This window comes from Pan paniscus, chromosome 3 (genome assembly GCF_029289425.2).
Source record: "Pan paniscus chromosome 3, NHGRI_mPanPan1-v2.0_pri, whole genome shotgun sequence".
NCBI classification, from domain to species: Eukaryota; Metazoa; Chordata; class Mammalia; order Primates; family Hominidae; genus Pan; species Pan paniscus.
In genome coordinates, this window is record NC_073252.2 from 49,745,070 (window position 1) to 49,764,562 (window position 19,493).

General features: G+C 37.5%; 1 protein-coding gene across 2 annotated transcripts in view; it reads right to left on the bottom strand.

Moving 5' to 3' along the window:
* The window catches only part of FGF5 (fibroblast growth factor 5), a 703,839-nt gene that overhangs the window by 648,430 nt on the left and 35,916 nt on the right, over positions 1-19,493 (bottom strand). Inside the window, exon 3 of one of the 2 annotated variants that reach the window (XM_034958595.3) lies at positions 114-19,043. The exons of the other annotated variant lie outside the window; for it this stretch is intronic. Within the exon in view, the coding sequence (XP_034814486.1) occupies positions 18,969-19,043 (75 nt within the window). The 3' untranslated portion in view covers positions 114-18,968. Of the gene's footprint in view, positions 1-113; positions 19,044-19,493 lie in introns of those variants that run through there. 2 annotated transcript variants of the gene reach the window in all.

Below are 19,493 nucleotides of genomic sequence, written 5' to 3' on the forward strand. Positions count from 1 at the left end.
CATCATGGCCTGGAGCGGACCTCACACCGCATCTCCCCAGAATTTTTGTTTCATTGTGGAGGTTGTTTTCTTTATAAATGCCCTCTGAGCAAGGGTGGGTTTTAACAAAATTCAGTCCTTTGCTGTCTAAAAGAAAAAAAATGAATTAATAAATGGATCATCAAAGATACATTTGATTAATTAAGCTAATTACAACAGCACAGCACTTCTTAGAACAAATGGAGACCTATCCATATTTGGGGTTAGGGAGAAATGAGAAGAATAGAAGGATGGCCGGGTGTGGTGGCTCACGCTTGTAATGCAGCACTTTGGGAGGCTGAGGTTGGAGGACTGGTTGAGCCCAGGAGTTCAAGACCAGCCTGGGCAACATAGTGAGACCACCTCCACCATCTCCATTCTAAAGAAAATTTTTTAAATTAGCCAGGAGTCACTATTCACAATAGCAAAGACTTGGAACCAACCCAAATGTCCAACAATGATAGACTGGATTAAGAAAATGAGGCACATATACACCATGGAATACTATGCAGCCATAAAAAGGACAATTTCATGTCCTTTACAGGGACATGGATGAAGCTGGAAACCATCATTCTGAGCAAACTATCGCAAGGACAGAAAACCAAACGCCGCATGTTCTCACTCACAGGTGGGAATTGAACAATGAGAACACCTGGACACAGGGTGGGGAACATCACACATCGGGGCCTGAAGTGGGGTGGGGGGAGGGGGGAGGGATAGCATTAGGAGATATACCTAATGTAAATGCCAAGTAAATGGGTGCAGCACACCAACATGGCACATGTATACATATGTAACAAACCTGCACGTTGTGCACATGTACCCTAGAACTTAAAGTATAATTAAAAAATACAAATAGAAAATTAGCCAGTAGTAGTGGCACATGCTGTAGTCTCAGCTACTTGGGAGGCTGAGGTGGGAGGATCACTTGAGTCTGGACAGTTGAGGCTGTAGTGAATGGTGATTATGCCACTGCACTCTAGCCTGAGTGACAGAGTGAGACCTGTCTCAAAAAAAAAAAAAAAAAGTGGTGGGGCAGGGGGGCAGGACTACTTCTCTCCATCTCCCACTGTGAGGAAGCATATTGACCCTGAGCAGGGCTGAAGCATCCATAACTAGGGCCAAAGGACAGTTTCTAAAATGGCTTAGTTTTGTCTCCAAAACTAAGAACTTTAGCCAACAACTACTGGGCTACAACCACATTATTTTCTATGTGCATTTGGTCATTTTTTTCTTGAAAGAGAGAAGAAAAATAGAAGAGCTAATGGAATAAAATCTAATAGTCTTTCAAGAATAGGAAAGTATCTTATATCCCTTATAGTCAGATTGTAAGAAATTTCCAGCCATTTTAGAATTGTGACACTCTATCATAAGCTGCTCAGTTTCACAACTCAACTGGTGACCTTGCTATAAGGCTGTATATACAAACACAATTTTCATTTAAAATGACTTTCAATTTAGTTTAGCACATTTACCAGTATTTATTAGCGCCACTTAAGGATACAGGGGATATCTCAGTGAGTAAGGATTGTACTATGGAATTTGCAAATATGAGTAAAAATTCTGATGGGGGGCGCGGGGAAGGTACCCTAACAGTCAAATGTGTTAACCTCTGCTCTCTGAATTGTCACAGAATAATCAATCAGGTTTACACCTTAAATTTCATGTTTTATTTTACAGATGAGAAAACTGAGATTCAATAAGGCTAGACATATAGACAGTACCCTGCACATGGTATGTGTTTTAAAATATCAGTTGAGTGAAGGGAATTTAATCTAAGGCCAGAGAGTGTGGCAGAGCCAGTGATGGAAACCAGAAGGAGTCCTGATTTCTGGTAAGTTGTTTTTTCAGTACTCATTCTCACATTTTCTCTAGCCATATTCAGCAACACTGTAAGTAAGACATAATCTGAGTCATGTGGGTCCACAGTACAATACATGAAGAGAGGAGGGAAAACAAAAATAAAGGCAATAAAGAATGTACTGCCAATCACAAAAATATGACTCTGTGCACTTCTGGTTAAGGGATCTGTAGTGCTAGTTCTTTTAAGAAGCATAACAGAATGTCCTTGCCTGATGCTCCATGGGCACAAGATCCTTGCAAACAGAAAGTCGTTTTTACCTTCTGCCAAATGGGGTCAGAAGAAGTGTTTTAGCCACTTTAGTCCAAATGCACACACACACACACACACACACACACACACAAAGATATTCAAGTATATCCAAGTGTACCTAAAACCCCTCTCCTCTAAATAATTATTAAGCAAAAATCTAGTCTACTGTAACTGTCCAGGTATCTCAGCAAATAGCCTGCACTGCTTTTATTTTACAGCATCAAGTATTTTATGTAAATACAGTAGTTAATTGAGACAAATGACTGGATTCAGTGAATCTTTTATTAACAGTCCCTTGTTTTTTTAAAAAAAAAATAATGAAACTACAGATCTGCTGAAAGCATGGAGTCATTTTCTACCAAACCTATGTTCCAAACTTAATTTCATCTGCTTGATACTTTGACATTTTAGGTCTGGAAAAGCACAGGGTGAAAGATGGCAAAGAACAGGGAAATTTTAGTTTAGAAGTGCAACAGCTCACTTAGAACAGAGCTTTAGGAAAGCAGAATCCAAAACCACTGTGACTAACACACTTTTCAAATTTATTAAGTAGAAAGATGCACAGGCAAAAGAGAGACAAGAAGCAAACAGAATCGGCTCTTACAGCAGCAATTCAGGATTCTGGTGCAGTGCCCTAAGATCATTTTCATAGCTGGGTAAGAATGATAGGTTGTAAATGTATAACTCATAGGCAAAATAATACTTTCTGAAAATAGTATTTTCTGCTGAGATGTCAACAACAACAAAAATGGATATAGGGGTTACACCAACTGTTTCTCAGGATAGGGTGCACCTGTTTTAAAAGGAAAAATGTCTAAAGAATTTGTTCTCCTATTTCATATCTCTTGACCTTTTCAACCATTAACTTCACAATGATAATAAGTCACAAACCAAGTTTAAATGACTCTATTTTGGAAGTGCACTGGACATTTGCTCATCCATACCAAATAAAGTCCTTTTCAAAAAAAAAAAAACCAGCCTAAAATTTAAGGTTATTTTGGACACATACAACTGAAAAACCCATGTGGAGAGGGCTGAATACTTAATACCAAAATTGTATAACTGTTGCCTCAGAAGTAATACTGTTTTTGGTAAAAGCTTCATTGAAATATAACTCACAATACCACACAATTCACAAATTTACAGTCTATAATTCAATAGTTTTTAGTACATTCACAGAGTTGTCCACCCAATTAACATAATCAGTTTTAGAACATTTTAGCATCCCCCAAAGAAACCCTGTACTCCAGTTTTCACCTCCCAAAACACCCAGACTCCCACCCCCAGCCCCAGGCAACCACAAATCTACATTCCATCTCTACAGATTTTCCTATCTTGAACATTTTATATAAATAGAATCATGTAACATGTGTTTTTTTGGACTGAATTGTTTCTCTTAATATAATATTTTATCCAACTTGTAGCAAGTATCAGTACTTCATACCTATTACTGGTTGAAAATGTCCCATTATATAGATATACCACATTTTGTTTATCCATTCATCAGCTGATAATCATTTGGGTTGATTCCATCTCTTGGCTATTATGAGTAATGCTGCTATAATATCAATGTACACATTTTTGCGTAGACATATGTTTTCATTTTTCTTGGGTATATACCTAGGAGTGTAACTGACGGGTCAAATGATAGCTCCGTGTATACATTTTTGAGGAACCACCACACTGCTTTCCAAACTAGTTGCACTATTTTATATTCCTACCAGCAGTTTAGAAGGGTTCCAACATTTTCACATTTTGTTAACACTTGTTATTCTCCGACTTTTGATTATAACCAACCAAGTGAATGTGAAACGGCATCTCATCGTGGTTTTGATTTGCATTTTCCTGATGACTAAAAATATTAAACATTTCTTCATGTGCCTTTTGGCCATTTGTGAATCTTTGTTGAAAAAATGTCCCTTCATATTCTTTAACCATTTTTCAACTGGGTTGTCTTTTTATTATTGAATTGTACAAGTTATTTCCATATTCTTGATATGATCTCCCTATCAGATATGTTTTGTAAATAATTTCTGTCATTCTGAGGGTTGTCTTTTCACTTTTTTGATAATAACATTTGAAGCACAAAGGGTTTTAATTTTGATAATCCAATTAATGTATCTTTTTTCTTTTGATGTTCATACTTTTGTAATGCATCTAGAAAACCATTGCTAAATCCAAGGTCATGAAAATTTATCCTTATGTTTTCTTCTAAGAGTTTTATAGTTTTAGCATTCATATTTAATTATTTGATGCACTTCAAGTTGATTTTCATATGGGGTATGAGGTAGTAGTCCAACTTTATTCTTTTTCCTGTGACTATCCAGTTGTCTCAGCACAATTTATTGAACAAACTCTTCTTTCCTCATTGAATGGTCTTAGCACCCTCAGTGAAAATCAATTGACCACAGATATATGGGTTTATTTCTGGACTCTCGATGCTATTCTATGGATCTACATGCATATTCTTACGCCAATATTGTCTTGATTACTATTGCTTCATAGTAAATTTTGAAATTGGAAAGTGCAACTCCTCCCACTTTCTTCTTTTTTAAAATTACTTTGGCTATTCTAGGTCCTTTGAGTTTCCATATGCATTGTAGGATCCACAAAGAAGCCAGCTGGGATTACGATAGGGATTGCGTTGAATCTATAAATCAATTTGGGGAATAGTGCCATCTTAACAATATTAAGTCTTCCAATCCATGAATACAGGATATATTTCTATGTACTTAGATTTTTAATTGCTTTCAATAATGTTCTATAGTTTTCAGAGTATTAGTATCACACTTCTTTTGTTAAATTTATTCCTCAGAATTTTATTCTTTCTGAGGTTATTGTAAATGAAATTGTTTACTAAGAATTTTATTCCTTTTGAGGTTATTGTAAATGAAATTGTTTACTCTATTTCATTTTTGGACTGTTTATTGCAAATGTGGAAATATTATTGATTTTTACATATTGATTTGTATGTCATGATCTAGCTGAGGTTGTTAGTCATAGATTTTTAGTGGATTATTTAGAATTTTCTATATATATATATATATATAAAACTATGTCATCTCAAATAGAGATAGTTTTATTTCTTAATAATGCTTTTTTAAAATAATTATTTAAAATGTTTTGGCCTTAAGTGAAACAGTTGCAGGTACTATATTCAGATGTAAGAACTTAGTTATCTGGATTTGTCATCTGGTGAAAATCTAGTTTTCACTAATACAGTCATATGTTGCTTAATGACAAGGATACATTTTGAGAAATGCATTGTTAGGTGGTTTTGTCATTGAGCAAACATCATAGAGTGTACTTACACAAACCTAGATAGTATAGCCTCTACACACCTAGACTCTATGGTATAGCCTATTGCTCCTAGGCTACAAACCTGTACATGTTACTGTACTGAATACTGTAGGCAATTGTAACACAATGGTAAGTATTTTTGTGTCTAAACATATCTAAACATTAAAAAAGTTTAGTACAAATATTGTATTATAATCTTATGGGGCCACCATTGTATATGTGATCCATCATTGTCTGAAACGTTGCTATGAAGTGCATGATGTATATGATTATCTCTAATAAAACATTTTTTTCTTCTTTTTGTTTTCTGTTCTTTAAAATAAATTGTTTGGACAATTGTTTCCTTTGACTACTATACTTCTACATAGTAAAACTCTTACTTTCCTGCTAAAATAAAGCTGTTGTTACTGTTTATTCTGAGAAGATTATATTACCTAACCAATCACAGGACCAGTAGTCTTTGATTCCATAAAATTAGACAAGTTTCTCTATAACATGATTTTACATAGCAATCAAAAGTATAGAAAACCGTTAGTCTCATCACTGAGAGTAAGTGGCAATAAGTTTGCAGCAATATCAATAACACAACAGAACATCTGTCTGCAAAAGGCAAATTAAATTCTTAATGTAGGTATCCCCCACATCATAAAATGTAAATACTTACCATGTATGGCTACTTTCTCCCTTCTACATAGAAATCTGCTTCTGCAATCACTTTGCTACAGATTGGGTTAAAAAATAAAAACTGCCCACATTTGGCACAAAGCTGATACCAAAGTAATAAAAATTAGTCAATAATTATATAACTGGTTCTGGGAACACTACGAAACTTTTAGCAAGTCTGTTTCTGTCCAAAATCCATGTATTATCCACATATGGTTGTATTTGTTAGAATTATGTTTCTGAGGCACCAATTCAATAGTTCAGCTGATAGGTTAGTGTTTTACCACAGAGGGGACTGAGTTTGGGGACAACCTCTTGATCCCAGTCTGTGACCTCCAGAACTCAGGACATGTTACAAGGAGTATGACCTTGAAGTTTTTCCACAAAAGTATTGTCTCTTTTAAGAGGTTTAATATATCAGGAGACAGAAACACTGACAAAGAAAGGGACTGAGAGATTAAAAGAGACAAAGACGCTACACTTACAGTATTGTTAAACTCTTTCACCAGAAGGAGAAGATTAATCTGTAGTACAGCGTCAGCTCTGTTCTTAGATACTTTGCATTATGTGCTTCTATAAAGGAAATACATGTACTCACAAGGAAGCTTGAAGCAATTAGTCTCCTAGCCTAGCAGGTTGTATTTCATATTTTTAGCAATTACCTACTCATACATTTTTTTCAAGTCAAGCTTTAACTGTTATAAAAACAGTTATCAAATGTATATTAAAATTTGGCAGAGTTGATAGCCTAAGTTATCATTAATTCATAATAAAGCAAACCACAAGAATGTTTATTTACAAGTGACTTATCTGAACATGCCCCTATAAATGGTATTTAAATCCTGTTGATTTTAATCTCAATGAAGCACTGAAGCAACCATATTAGTAAAGAGGAAGGAAAATCAATCTAGACTTGATCCCAGAGCCTTAGCTATTCACCAGGATGATGTAGATTTAAATCTTGTATCTGCCCTTCTGTGGCTATATCATACTGGGAAAATTACAAAATCTCTCCTAAGCCTGTTCTCTTATTTATAAACTGGGAGTAATAGATGTTGTACCTAGCTTATCAGGTGTTTTAGAGAGTTAAATGAGAAAATGCACATAGAAAAATTTATCACAGTACTTGGAACATAGTAAGTTCTCAAATGGACTTTGAATTTTGCTCCTGTCCTTAGCCTACTTACCTAAAAATATACACTAATAATTTACATGTATTATCCACATTAATTTTAATTATAATTGAGACCTAATAGGAATATACTATAAATTCCTCATTTATAACATTCATTTATAATGCTTACTATTAATGAAATACTTTAGATTTAGTGTATAAAATATACACACATATTTGTGTATATACGATTTTTAAACTTCTCTACCTTAGCATTCAGTTTATTACCTCCTTTACTTCCAAGAAGGCAGTACTCTCTGGATGGAAGATAAAAAGATGACAACCATAGTCCGCACTGAACCATATATCCACATTAATAGCTGCTATTATGTGTAGGCTGCGTCCTTTTCAGAGGTACTAAGCACACAGTAGACGAGATACGACAATTCCTATGACTATGACAATCACCTAGACAGCTTAACACAGTACTTAGAATATAGTAGGATCTCTAAAAGTGTCAGTGAACAAGAATTACATCTCCTGATGAAAGATAGAAGATAAAGTAGATTAAAATGTTGACTATTGCAAGAAAAATGCCCCATCAGGTATGCTATAAACCAGTATAAAATATTTTACACTTTTTTTGTATGTATTGCTGATAATTATGTATTGATACAGTGGTACTTATATATAACTTTTAAATGAATATAAAAAACTCAGGTCGTGGGCTCAAACAATTTTTTACTAATAAAGTTGATTTAAAAGGATACAGAGACTTGGGACTAGAGTTGTATGTGCTAAAATAGTCCTCATCCAATCACCTACCCATCTATCTCACTATTAATCCATCCATCTTTTTTTAGCTTGAAACTTCTCTCACCCCAAATTTTTGTTGTTTACATCCAGATATGATAGAATACAGGAGATATGACTAAATATAATAAAATATTTAGTGAACATAAAGGAGATTGTGAGAAGTCTCTTAGGCATCCAATTCCCCAAGCCTCTTAGCTGCCACACAAATTATGTCACCAAAGTAACTCTACTTGACAAACTTTTATGTATTTGAAATACTCCACAACTCATAGTTGGAGAACATGTCTTGATATATAGTTTGTATCTCTCTTGCAGAATTAAAGCAATATCCTTCTTACTAAGCCCTCAACAGGAGTTTTTGTTCCTTAGTTTTTGGTTTGGTTGTTTAGTTTTCATAAAAGGACTGCAGCTGCCTCTGTTTGTGAGTAGTTCCATTACCTTCATTCATCCACTTAGGATATTTCTTCATTACCAATTTTCTGTTATAGATTGTCCTCTAGAAAAGTGGTCCTCCTATATGAATATAAAATGTCAATATATTATATATATAATACATGTTATATATAGCATGTGTGTAATAAATACACATGAGATGGAAACTGAAAAAGATGGGGTAAAATTCAATTTCCATACTTTAAATAATTGCTACTTATCAATAATTGATATAATTTTGCTCTCTAATGCTATTAATATTTTATTGAGACCAATATGATTGGATGTTTTATTTTTTTAAAAGATTTGGTCTAACAATTTGTAGTATAACTATTGAAAGCTGTTTCTAAATTCAGTATGTTTCAATATATTGTTTTAAATGGCTGTTATAACCAAAAATCATTCCTTACAAACTACATAGATCCAAATAAGAGAGGTATAATGTAGGCTCTACTTACTGAATTAAAATACCATTTTAACTCCCATTTGCTAATTACATAAAGAATTTTTGTTGAAATTAAATGAAATTAAATAAATTTCCATGTTCCCTGGTAACAATCAGTTGTCATGCTAATTAGAAGGTATTGTGCATCTTTATCTAGCAGAAGTCTTATTTCCTCTGGTCCAATACTTCCTGGTTCATCCTTTAGTACTCGGTCATGTGACTACCTCCAAGGCCATGCTTTGGTTAAAGGGAAGATGGTTTTGCTAAGGAGGAAGAAAATATGTGTGTGTGTGTGTGTGTGTGTGTGTATATATACACATGTGAATCAAAGTTTGTCAAAATCATGTAAATAAAAATTGGCATTTATTGATTTACCTGTGCCTCAACAAAAATAAGTCTACATGAAACTTTCAAATGAGATCTTCTGGCTTAATAGTTGAAGATACATTAGAGTAAGAGAGACAGAAGAAAGAAACAAAGGAGAGAGAGAGATGATAAAAGAAAAATATCTTTTATGGTACAGCAGAAGGAATATTTACAACATTAAATGTAAGAAGGATAAAGTACAAGGTAATAAAGACAGAGGCCGTATCTGTCTCCTGCCTAAGTACTCCATTTAGAATCCGATCCTTGCATGATTTCCAAACCCAGCAGTTGAAACCAACCATGATGGGTGGAGCATAATAATTGTGTGATACGCTTCATATGGTACCTTTCAGAATCACATACTGTCTCAACCATCATTTATGAGAGGAAAGGAATGTGCTGCATCCAATCCCTTCTCAGTCTTAAGTTTATAAATTGGCTTCATAATAAGAAAGAATCACAAAATCAAATGGAAGCACATCTAGCAGTAGTGTAAAAAAAAAAAAAAATGCCGCCTGAGACGCTTCTTACTTTCTATGGACAATTCTGTTTCTTTCATGAAAACCTGATTTTACAGGTAACTTAGTGGGTTGCTCCTGGTGGCTTTTGTGACTTTACAGTTGGAATGAGATAACATGGAGTCTCTTAGTTCGCAGTATGAACATAATTCTGCCAATTTCTGCATTTCCCTTAGACCATCTGTCTTATTTACCAAAAAGCAAAAGTTTAACTTTAATAAATGAAAAAGCCAAAGGACTAAGACTTGGGGATTGAGAGCTATGATGCAATGGACTATGCGGTCTCTTAATAATACATAAATGTACAAATAGCCACTTTCCATGAACCGAAACTATGAGCAAAGCTGTGATTTCTGAGCTGGGAGGAAACTTATTGAGCAAGACAGATAAGGAAACAGGTGCAGAACATTTATGTTATTTGACTTATTGTGAAGCTGTTTTTTTATTTTGTTTTGTTGGTTTCTGGGTTTTTTTTTTTTTTTTTTGAGACAGGGTCTTGCTCCATCATGTAGGCTGTAGTGCAGTGGCACAAACATGGCTCACTGTAGCCTCAACCTTCAGGGCTCATGTGATCCTCCCACCTCAGCCTCCTGAGTAGCTGGGACTACAGGTGTGCATCACCATACCTGGCTAATTTTTTTCTTTAATTTTGTAGAGAGATGGAGTCTTGCCATGTTGCCCAGGCTAGTCTTGAATTCCTAGCTCAAGCAATCCTCCCCCCTCAGCCTCCCAAAGTGCTGAGATCATGGGTGTGAGCCACCATGTCTGGCCATTATGGAGCTTGTTAATGGCAAGGCAGGTGCCACAGTGCAGATTGTCACACTCTGAAACCAAAGTTCTTTCCATGAACTTTTTTATTTTCCCCTCAGAAAATAGTTGCAAAGGGGGTGGTGAGCTTGATTTAAGGGTAGACATTTCTAATGCCCAGGAGCCCTGGAAAGGCTGCATAACAGCCTTTCATATTAGGAACAGCCTGTTCATACTAGGAACAATGACAGTGGTTTGCATTCTGTAGAGTCTCCTCATTGGGACATGAGCTTTAATAACTCAGCTAAATGGTAGGTGTTATTATCTAGTATGTAATTAAATCATGCTTTAAGGAAATATTACTAACTTCCTCTCACAATATCAAGTTTTGCCATGTTCCCATCCTCAAGTCTCTAGCACAGTAACTCACAACTCAGACCTTCACATTAGAGTCAGCTGAAGAATTCAAAAATACGGAAACAAGGGGCATCACCTTACGACAATGGAATAAGAATTGCTAGGAGGTAGCCTGGAAAAGTATTTTATTGTTATTACTATTATTGTAAAAAACAGAAAAATATTTCCTTTTAAGTGCCCCAATGATTTTAATGTACGATCAGGGCTGAGAATCCCCACACTCCAGAGAAGAGCTATGGGACCTTTCTTCTTGAGCATCTGCTAGTTTTAACTGTCCTTACAAAAGACTCTGCTAGAGATGGTAGACCAGACTCACAGCTCAAATCTTAGGTCAATGCACTTTCTAATCATTTTGTTACTTTATTTAGAAAACTCGCTCTAAGACCATGTTCTCAAACTTTCCTGCTCATCAGAATCAACTGGAGAAATTGCTGAAACAGATTTCTGTGCCGCATGCTCGAAGTTCAGAAGATCTGGGGTGAGACCAGAGAATTTGCATTTCTAAGACCCCAAGTAATGCTGTTGCTGCTGGTCCTGGGATCATACTTTAAGAACCCTTAGCAGTTGATAAAACCCAACTGGATTCCTTCCTCTATAATGATTTTTTTCTGTGGAAGGGAAAATTCTTTGATAATTCACTCTACGAAGTCCCTGACTACTTCCCTTCTCATCAGTGACTCACGGCTAGCAAATGTACTGGCCTCTCAATAGCATGAGCAACCTCCTAGCAGATTTTGCCAGCAAGACTCTGCCATTTGCTTTTAGTTCTTACAGAATAACCCTCTTTTCCTCAGAACATTTCAAATAGTGTTTGAAAGGAATAATCCTCTAAAGATATAAATGTAGCACCACTGTGGTGACATTACAATGTCTCTTGTCCATGCCATGTAGACTTGGGTAGCAAGTATGTTACATTTTGCTTCTTCACACAGTATAAATAAATGGGTAAAATATTCTCCTAATTTTCTTCCTTCTAAATTCATGAATCCAAGGAAACTCCTGCTGATAAATGAGAACTGAAACCTAAAGTCTGGGGAGTGTCAGGATAAGCTTAAATCAAGAAAATATGTGAATCAGGCTGGGTGCAGTGGCTCACACCTGTAATCCCAGCACTTTGGGAGGCTGAGGCAGGCGAATCACTTGAGGCCAGGAGTTCAAGACCAGCCTGGCCAAAATGGTGAAACTCCGTCCCTACTAAAAACACAAAAATTGTCCAGGCATGGTGGCACGTGCCTGTAGTCCCAGCTACTCGGGAGGCTGAGGCAGGAGAAATGACTGAACCCAGGAGGCAGAGGTTGCAATGAGTCACGATTGTGGCACTGCACTGCAGCCTGGGTGACAGAGTGAGACTCTGTCTCAGAAAAAAAGAAAGAAAGAAAGAAAGAGAGAAAGAGAGAGACAGAGAGAGAAAGAAAGAAGGAAAAAGAAAAGAAAGAGAGAAAGAAAGAAAGACAGACAATAAATATGTGGATCATTAAAAATTTAGAACTAAAAAATGAACTACCATTTACTGAATGCCTACTATGAACCAAAGCATTACATTGTGAATTTTTAATTCACAAGACAGCAATCTGTGTTTTAACAAGCCTTTCAGGTGGTTCTTATGCAGATGAAAGTTGAAGAACCACTGCTCTAGGGACATACAAATGTGAATGTTGGTATTTTGGAAGAAAGAAACAAACACTTTTGGATTTTAACAGACCTGGCAAGGTTTCCCCTGAAAGAGAAAGACATACTAAGGGAAATAAGGTGCCTGGGAACTCGGGAAGAAGAACCCTAGTGGGTAGGAGCAATGTTGAAGAAGAAATGGAGCTGTCACCTATTTCAGACACGCTGCATGTGTGCCTATTGCCCTATCACGAGCGTATTCAGGCAGAATAAGCTAGGAGAGCCTTTCTGGAGGGTAAAGAGGGGATGTTTCAGATGTAGCCCAACTAGGTGATTTTATAATCCCTTTTTACCCCAGGGACACCATCATTCTGAATGTTCATAGGACTATCTTAAAAATATGTCACAGATGTAAGTGAATTTATAGATTGAATTAAGAAAGAAATCGGGTTGGAAGAGAGGGCAAAGCAGGGGATGGAGAGAGAGAGCTGCATGAGTCAGACAGATTCAGACTTAATCCTTACAGTCACTTCCTAGCTGGTGATCTCAGGCAAATTACTTAATCTAGCTCAGGTTTTGTCCTTATCTATAAAAGGGGATAATCATACCTACCTCAGAGAATTGTTGGGAGGATTAAAAGAGATAATGACATGCTTGGCACCCATGGAACGCAACTGTCCGGAGGCAGCTGCCAGCCCCGGTTCTCCCTCTGGCTAAAGGAAGTCATCCTACCTTTTTTTTGAAAGTAGGAGTTTTTCGATGGATTTTTCATTTTCATTATCTGCCTTGTCTTGTGTGATTAGAAATGACCAGAGAGAAATGAGTGTCGCCTTTCCTAAACTGGTTATATATCGGCCCTGTTCTCTCATCCTGCTCCCAACCTCTCCAGTCTCTCCCTCAGCTCTTGCGTGGGTGGGGGTGGCGCCTCCGGCATGTTTGTATATTCCTCCAACACTCAGCCAGCTCTGCTCCAGAATCAGCCTTAATTAGTCATTTACCTAGCATAACTCAGCAAATCTGTGTTTGAAGTAGAATTATCCCATGTAGAATTTAATTTCCCTGTTTCCCATTTCACCTCAATAAGGTGAAATGGACTATTCAGCATGGAGAAGGCTTAGATCTCATTTTTCTTCAGTCTGCCTGTTTGGGATTTCTGAATTTAAAAGTAAATACCTCTTAGACACAGATGAATTCTTGCATGCCAGCTACCTGTCAAGTGTAGCAAATACTCAGCCAGCTACTGCATTAGGTTTTGGTTTAAAGCCACTCTAAATGATTTATTGTTTTTAAATTATTTACATGGTATTATTCCTTTCTTGTAAAATGCAAAAGTGCTGTCAGGAACAGCACGGAAGCAAGGTTATGAATGGTACTACATGTAAATCAAAGTAATTAGAGGCTTCAAGTTGCAAATACTGACAAGTTCTCCACCAGCCACCACTTCACTGATGATAATAAAATTTGCATGATTTCCTGACATTATATTCACCACATATTTTCACTGCATGCTCACTGTAATTACTTAGGGCATGATCTCACACTTCTAGCAAGCAGAACTCTCACTGAACCCAGCCGTGACTATTACAGATGCTTAGAAATGAAGTGGATGGAATTAAGGGGAGAGTTCCCTACATAGCTTTAGGGATCTGTGATGTATCAACTGAATCTTGACAGGTAAGAAAAAGGGAAATATTCTCAACCACTCCTAAACTATTATCAGCTCAAATTATAATGACACTAAGGTATCTCGATGACAGAATTTGGAACCTGGGTTTACTGACAACTGATTTCTGCAATTTGTTTTCTGAATCTCTGATGTCAAAAAAGAAAAAGGTCATCAAAGTTGATTTCAATCCCTAATATGGAAGTACATCAGACATAACTCTATGTGTAACTATGGGAAAAAATTCTGTGTTATTTTTCAAAGATAAGAATGGACAAGTAAGAAGGATTAAAAATGCCAAAGATCAGCGGGCACCTCTAGAAGTATAGAGTGACTAAAGCAGTCAACTCAATGTCTGAATTCCGTAACCAACCTCTCATTTGGTCAAGTAATTCCTCAGTGCTTGGTGCAACATTCATTTATACCAGCACATAAATTCATACACTTTTCTTGTTTTGGCTCAGTGAACCAAACTTACATCTGACCATTTGCTCTTCTTTTCTAAACCTGGAGCACCCTCATATCTGTCTCAATAGAGGAGGAAAAATTTAGGTTTTGAACCATGTAATATACTATGAATGTACATATCAAAGATGAACATACTGTATAAACTAAAACTTAGTGATTAATAACCGTTCTTCTAACACTGAACTAAAAGACAGAAGAGAATAATTGATTCTGAGCTTCGCCTTGTGAACCATGGGAATTTATACAATTATTCGACCTCCGTCTCTTCAACCTAAAAGAGAGGAAATTACTCATACACATGCCATTGTCATGAGAATTGAAGAGAGAAGATGAAAGCACTCAGTACAGTACCTGGCATTGAATATGAATGCAAAGATAGAACAAATTATCCAGAAATGTCTTATCCTTTCATAGGTCTTCTATTTAGTTCACATTGCATGGAAAGTCTTATACAGAAAATTAGTGTCTGAGTTAAGAGCAACTTAGGAGGCAGCAAGAAAAGGAGCCTTATTTTTAAGAATTTAGTAACAGTCTGTCAGACCTGAAATGAAAGACAATTTGGGGAATGAATAATCTCTCTTCCCTCACCATGGAGAGCAGCTGGTAACACTGCAATTTTTAAAAACAACCTAGTTGAGGCAATCAGATCTTAAATATTGGAAGTTATTGCTCCAAATCACAGTACTTCTAAACCCACAGGTATCTACTGGTAAACCTTTACAATAATGAAATTCATTAAAGATTCCCAGATCTTAGGCTGGCTCTGGTTAAAGTTTACAACCACAGTTACTAGATCTACCTTACCTAGACCGGTTACAATGCAGATATCTCCTTTCTCTGTATGAATATGTTGGGGAGGTGGTCACTTCTGTGATGGGAAGGTCTATGAACTTGTAGTAACATATAAGCAATCTTTATAAAAGTCTGTTGTAAATAGTTTGTGTTAATTAGCCTAAAGATTACATCAAGCTCTGCGGTAGGTTTACTCATATTTAATTATATCCATTTTTAAACCAGTAGTAACTTATGAGATTTCTGGAATGTGTTTAGTAATCCACTGAGAAGACTGACTCAGAGTCATAGAAGAAAGATATCCAGTGTGTCCAACTGCGGTGACTGTTGACTTCCATCATTTGTTACCCACACTTTAAGATGAATAGGGAATGCATCAAAAGTACATAGTTCAATTAGCACAATAGCAAGTATGAAGCTATTATGTAGATGTGACATATTTTCTGTTAAATCATATGAGTGGTCATAACTTCTGCTAAAAATATGCATGTCATTTTTCAAGTGCCCTTTCTTTTGCCCTCAATTGTATTTTGAAGACAAAACAAACCATCTTTTGTGGCATTCAGCAGTCTGCTCATTTTGTTGCTGTTGACAATAGTGTTCTCATTTCTTCTACTCAAGATACGTGGAAAATAGTCTTAACAAACCTGATAGACACAACATCATATGCTTTTTGAATGAGCGCCTTACTACTGAATGCGTGGCTTATTGTGGAAATATTTAAGCGCACCTTAAGGTCAGTTATTATAAGGGCTATTACCATCGTTTCCCAATTTAGTGAACTTTTAATCAAATGTCTTAATTCATAATTAATTTAGCAGCTGGTCAGCCAACATGGTTAAAACTAATGAGTAAGTTTATGTATTTTATAAAACCTTATATTTGGATACTGCCTTAACAGCAATTTATTCCAACTTCTTACGTCTTTGTGTATACATTTCTATCTTTGTCTTGGTTTGTTGTCAAGTTTGTGTTTACAACTGTTTGGTTTTTTTCCTTCTCTTTCTCTTTTCATTTGAAAAGAATTTATTCTGAGAAAGAATAAAAGTCTTAGGAAAGAAGTGAGCTTCTGTATCAGAGATTGGTGGGAGTATGCTCTATCTTGGGAGAGTCAAGCTGAAGGTAAGATTTAAACCTCATAGGAGAGTTTAATGTTTTTGATTACCTCTAAGGTAAAATAATCTCATTTATTCTTTCTACCCCAGAGTGGAATGATGTTAAAAGACCTTACACCAGCATGTTTGACTGTGTGTTCTAAGAGAAGACTTCCTCTTATTCATATGTATACACCTTTCTTTCTAAAGGGAGTTTACAGAGGCCTGGGGAATTACGGTGAAAGAACAGAGTTCTACATGATAACATTTACAGTCTGAACAGGCAGTTCAGTCCTAAACATATCCAATTCGGAAACCGAGTTAGAGGGGAAGCAGCCGAAAACCCAGATCTCATTGCTGAGAAACTTTACAATTTATCAGGTCAAACCCTAATAAGATGTCCAAGCTCTTCCAGTTAATTTGTGGCAGAGCTAAGTTGAAGAATAAATTTCTATTGCCGGTCTCAGTTCCTTCCTTTATAGAGCACTAAACACAAATGGCTCCCAGCTTTAGAGAACTTACACAACCAATAATATAAAACACATGGAACAACCAGAGAAAAAATAAGACTTCTCTAGTCATTTTTATATACCTGCAAATAGTATGGCAAATACTAGCTGTTAACAAAATGCATGGCTTCTTAAAATTATATTTAAAATGGTTATGTTAATATAATTAATTTTTAATTGCTGCTGAGTCTGTTTAATTTGAAACTGATATTATTTAATAATGTATATATGACCCACAAGGTAAAATGAAGCATGCATCAAGCAATTGTCAACTCAGTCAATTGAGCATAGTAAGGAGGACATACTGTGTCCGGAATTGGAGGGTTCTTGGTCTCACTGACTTCAAGAATGAAGCCGCGGACCCTCGCGGTGAGTGTTACAGTTCTTAAAAGCGGCGTGTCCAGAGTTTGTTCCTTCTGACGTTGGGATGTGCTCAGAGTTTCTTTCTCCTGGTGGGTTCGTGGTCTCATTGGATCAGGAGTGAAAAAGCAGACCTTCGTGGTGAGTGTTTCAGCTCATAAATGCAAAGTCGACCCAAAGACTGAGCAGCAGGAGGATTTATTGCAAATACCAAAAGAACAAAGCTCCCACACTGTGGAAGGGGACTCAAGTGGGTTATCACTGCTGGCTCCGGCAACCTGCTTTTACTCCCTTATCTGGCCCCACCCACATCCTGCTGATTGGTCCATTTTACAGAGAGCCGATTGGTCTGTTTTACAGAGAGCTGATTGGTCCATTTTGACAGGGTGCTGATTGGTGTGTTTACAATCCCTGAGCTAGACACAGAAGTTCTCCACGTCCCCACTACAGTAGCTAGATACAGAGTGTCGATTGGTGCATTCACAAACCCTGAGCTAGACACAGGGTGCTGATTGGTGTGTTTACAAACCTTGAGCTAGATACAGAGTGCCGATTGGTGTATTTACAATCCCTTAGCTAGACATAAAGGTTCTCCAAGTCCCCACCAGAGTAGCTAGATACAGAGTGTCGATTGGTGCATTCACAAACCCTGAGCTAGACACAGGGTGCTGATTGGTGTGTTTACAATCCCTTAGCTAGACATAAAGGTTCTCCAAGTCTCCACCAGACTCAGGAGCCCAGCTGGCTTCACCCAGTGGCTCCTGCACTGGGGTAGCAGGTGGAGCTGCCTGCCAGTCCCGCCAGTCCTGCCCCTGTGCCTATGCTTCTCAGTTGTTTGGTGGTCGATGGGACTGCGCGCCATGGAACAGGGGGCGGCGCTCCTTGGGGAGGCTCAGGCTGCGCAGGAGCCCACGGCATGGGGGAGGCTCACGCATGGCAGGCTGCAGGTCCCAAGCCCTGCCTGGCGGGGCGGCAGCTAAGGCCCAGCGGGAAGTCGAGCACAGAAGCTGCTGGCCCAGGTGCTAAGCCCCTCACTGCCCAGGGCCTGCAGGGTTGGCCTTCCCGCTCGGAGTGCGGGGGCCCGCCAAGCCCACACCCACCTGGAACTTGCGCTGGCCCGCAAGCACCGTGGGCAGCCCCGGTTCCCGCCCACGCCTCTCCCTCCACATCTTGCTGCAAGCTGAGGGAGCCGGCTCCAGCCTTGGCCAGCCCAGAAAGGGGCTCCCACAGTGCAGCGGCAGGCTGAAGGGCTCCTCAAGCACGACCAGTGTGGGCGCCAAGGCCGAAGAGGTGCGGAGAGTGAGCGAGGGCTGTGAAGGCTGCCAGCACACTGTCCCCTCTCAATACTGTCTAAAATTTTAATCTAGATTATATGGTTAATGGTTGACTTTGGACCTAAATTATCTAGGCCATGTCCTCATTTCCTTGTGCCAAGATAAATATACTACAAAATACGATTTTTTAGAAGTTGATTAGATTAAAGCTGGTTACCAACATTAAAAAATAAAAGTTAATATCAGAAGATTCAAGACAAAAGTATATTTGGCACAGTAAAGAACACATTGTGGCTTATACCAAATGCTTCGATCTTCTGCTTCATCTGTAAAATAAGGATACATTTTTCTAACTTGCTAAGTTTTTGTGAGGGTAAAAACCAGTCATTTCTCTTATAGCTCAACAGGTATTTCTAAAAAAATCACTGCAATATGCAAAATTGTGGAATAAAAACCACAGGACTCATAGGAAAACAGGGTTAAGGGATTAATACTCAAAAACTTCATGAGGCAGCACTATTTACAATAGCAAAAACAGAACCAACCCAAATGCCCATCAATACTATAGTAGATAAAGAAAATGTGGTATATATACACCATGGAATACTATGCAGCCATTAAAAGGGATGGGATCATGTCCTTTGCGTGGACATGGATGAAGCTGAAAGTCATAATTCTCAGCAAACTAATGCAGGAGCAGAAAACCAAACACTGCATTTTCTCACTTGTAAGTGGGCATTAAACAATGGGAACACATGGACATAGAGAGGGGAAGG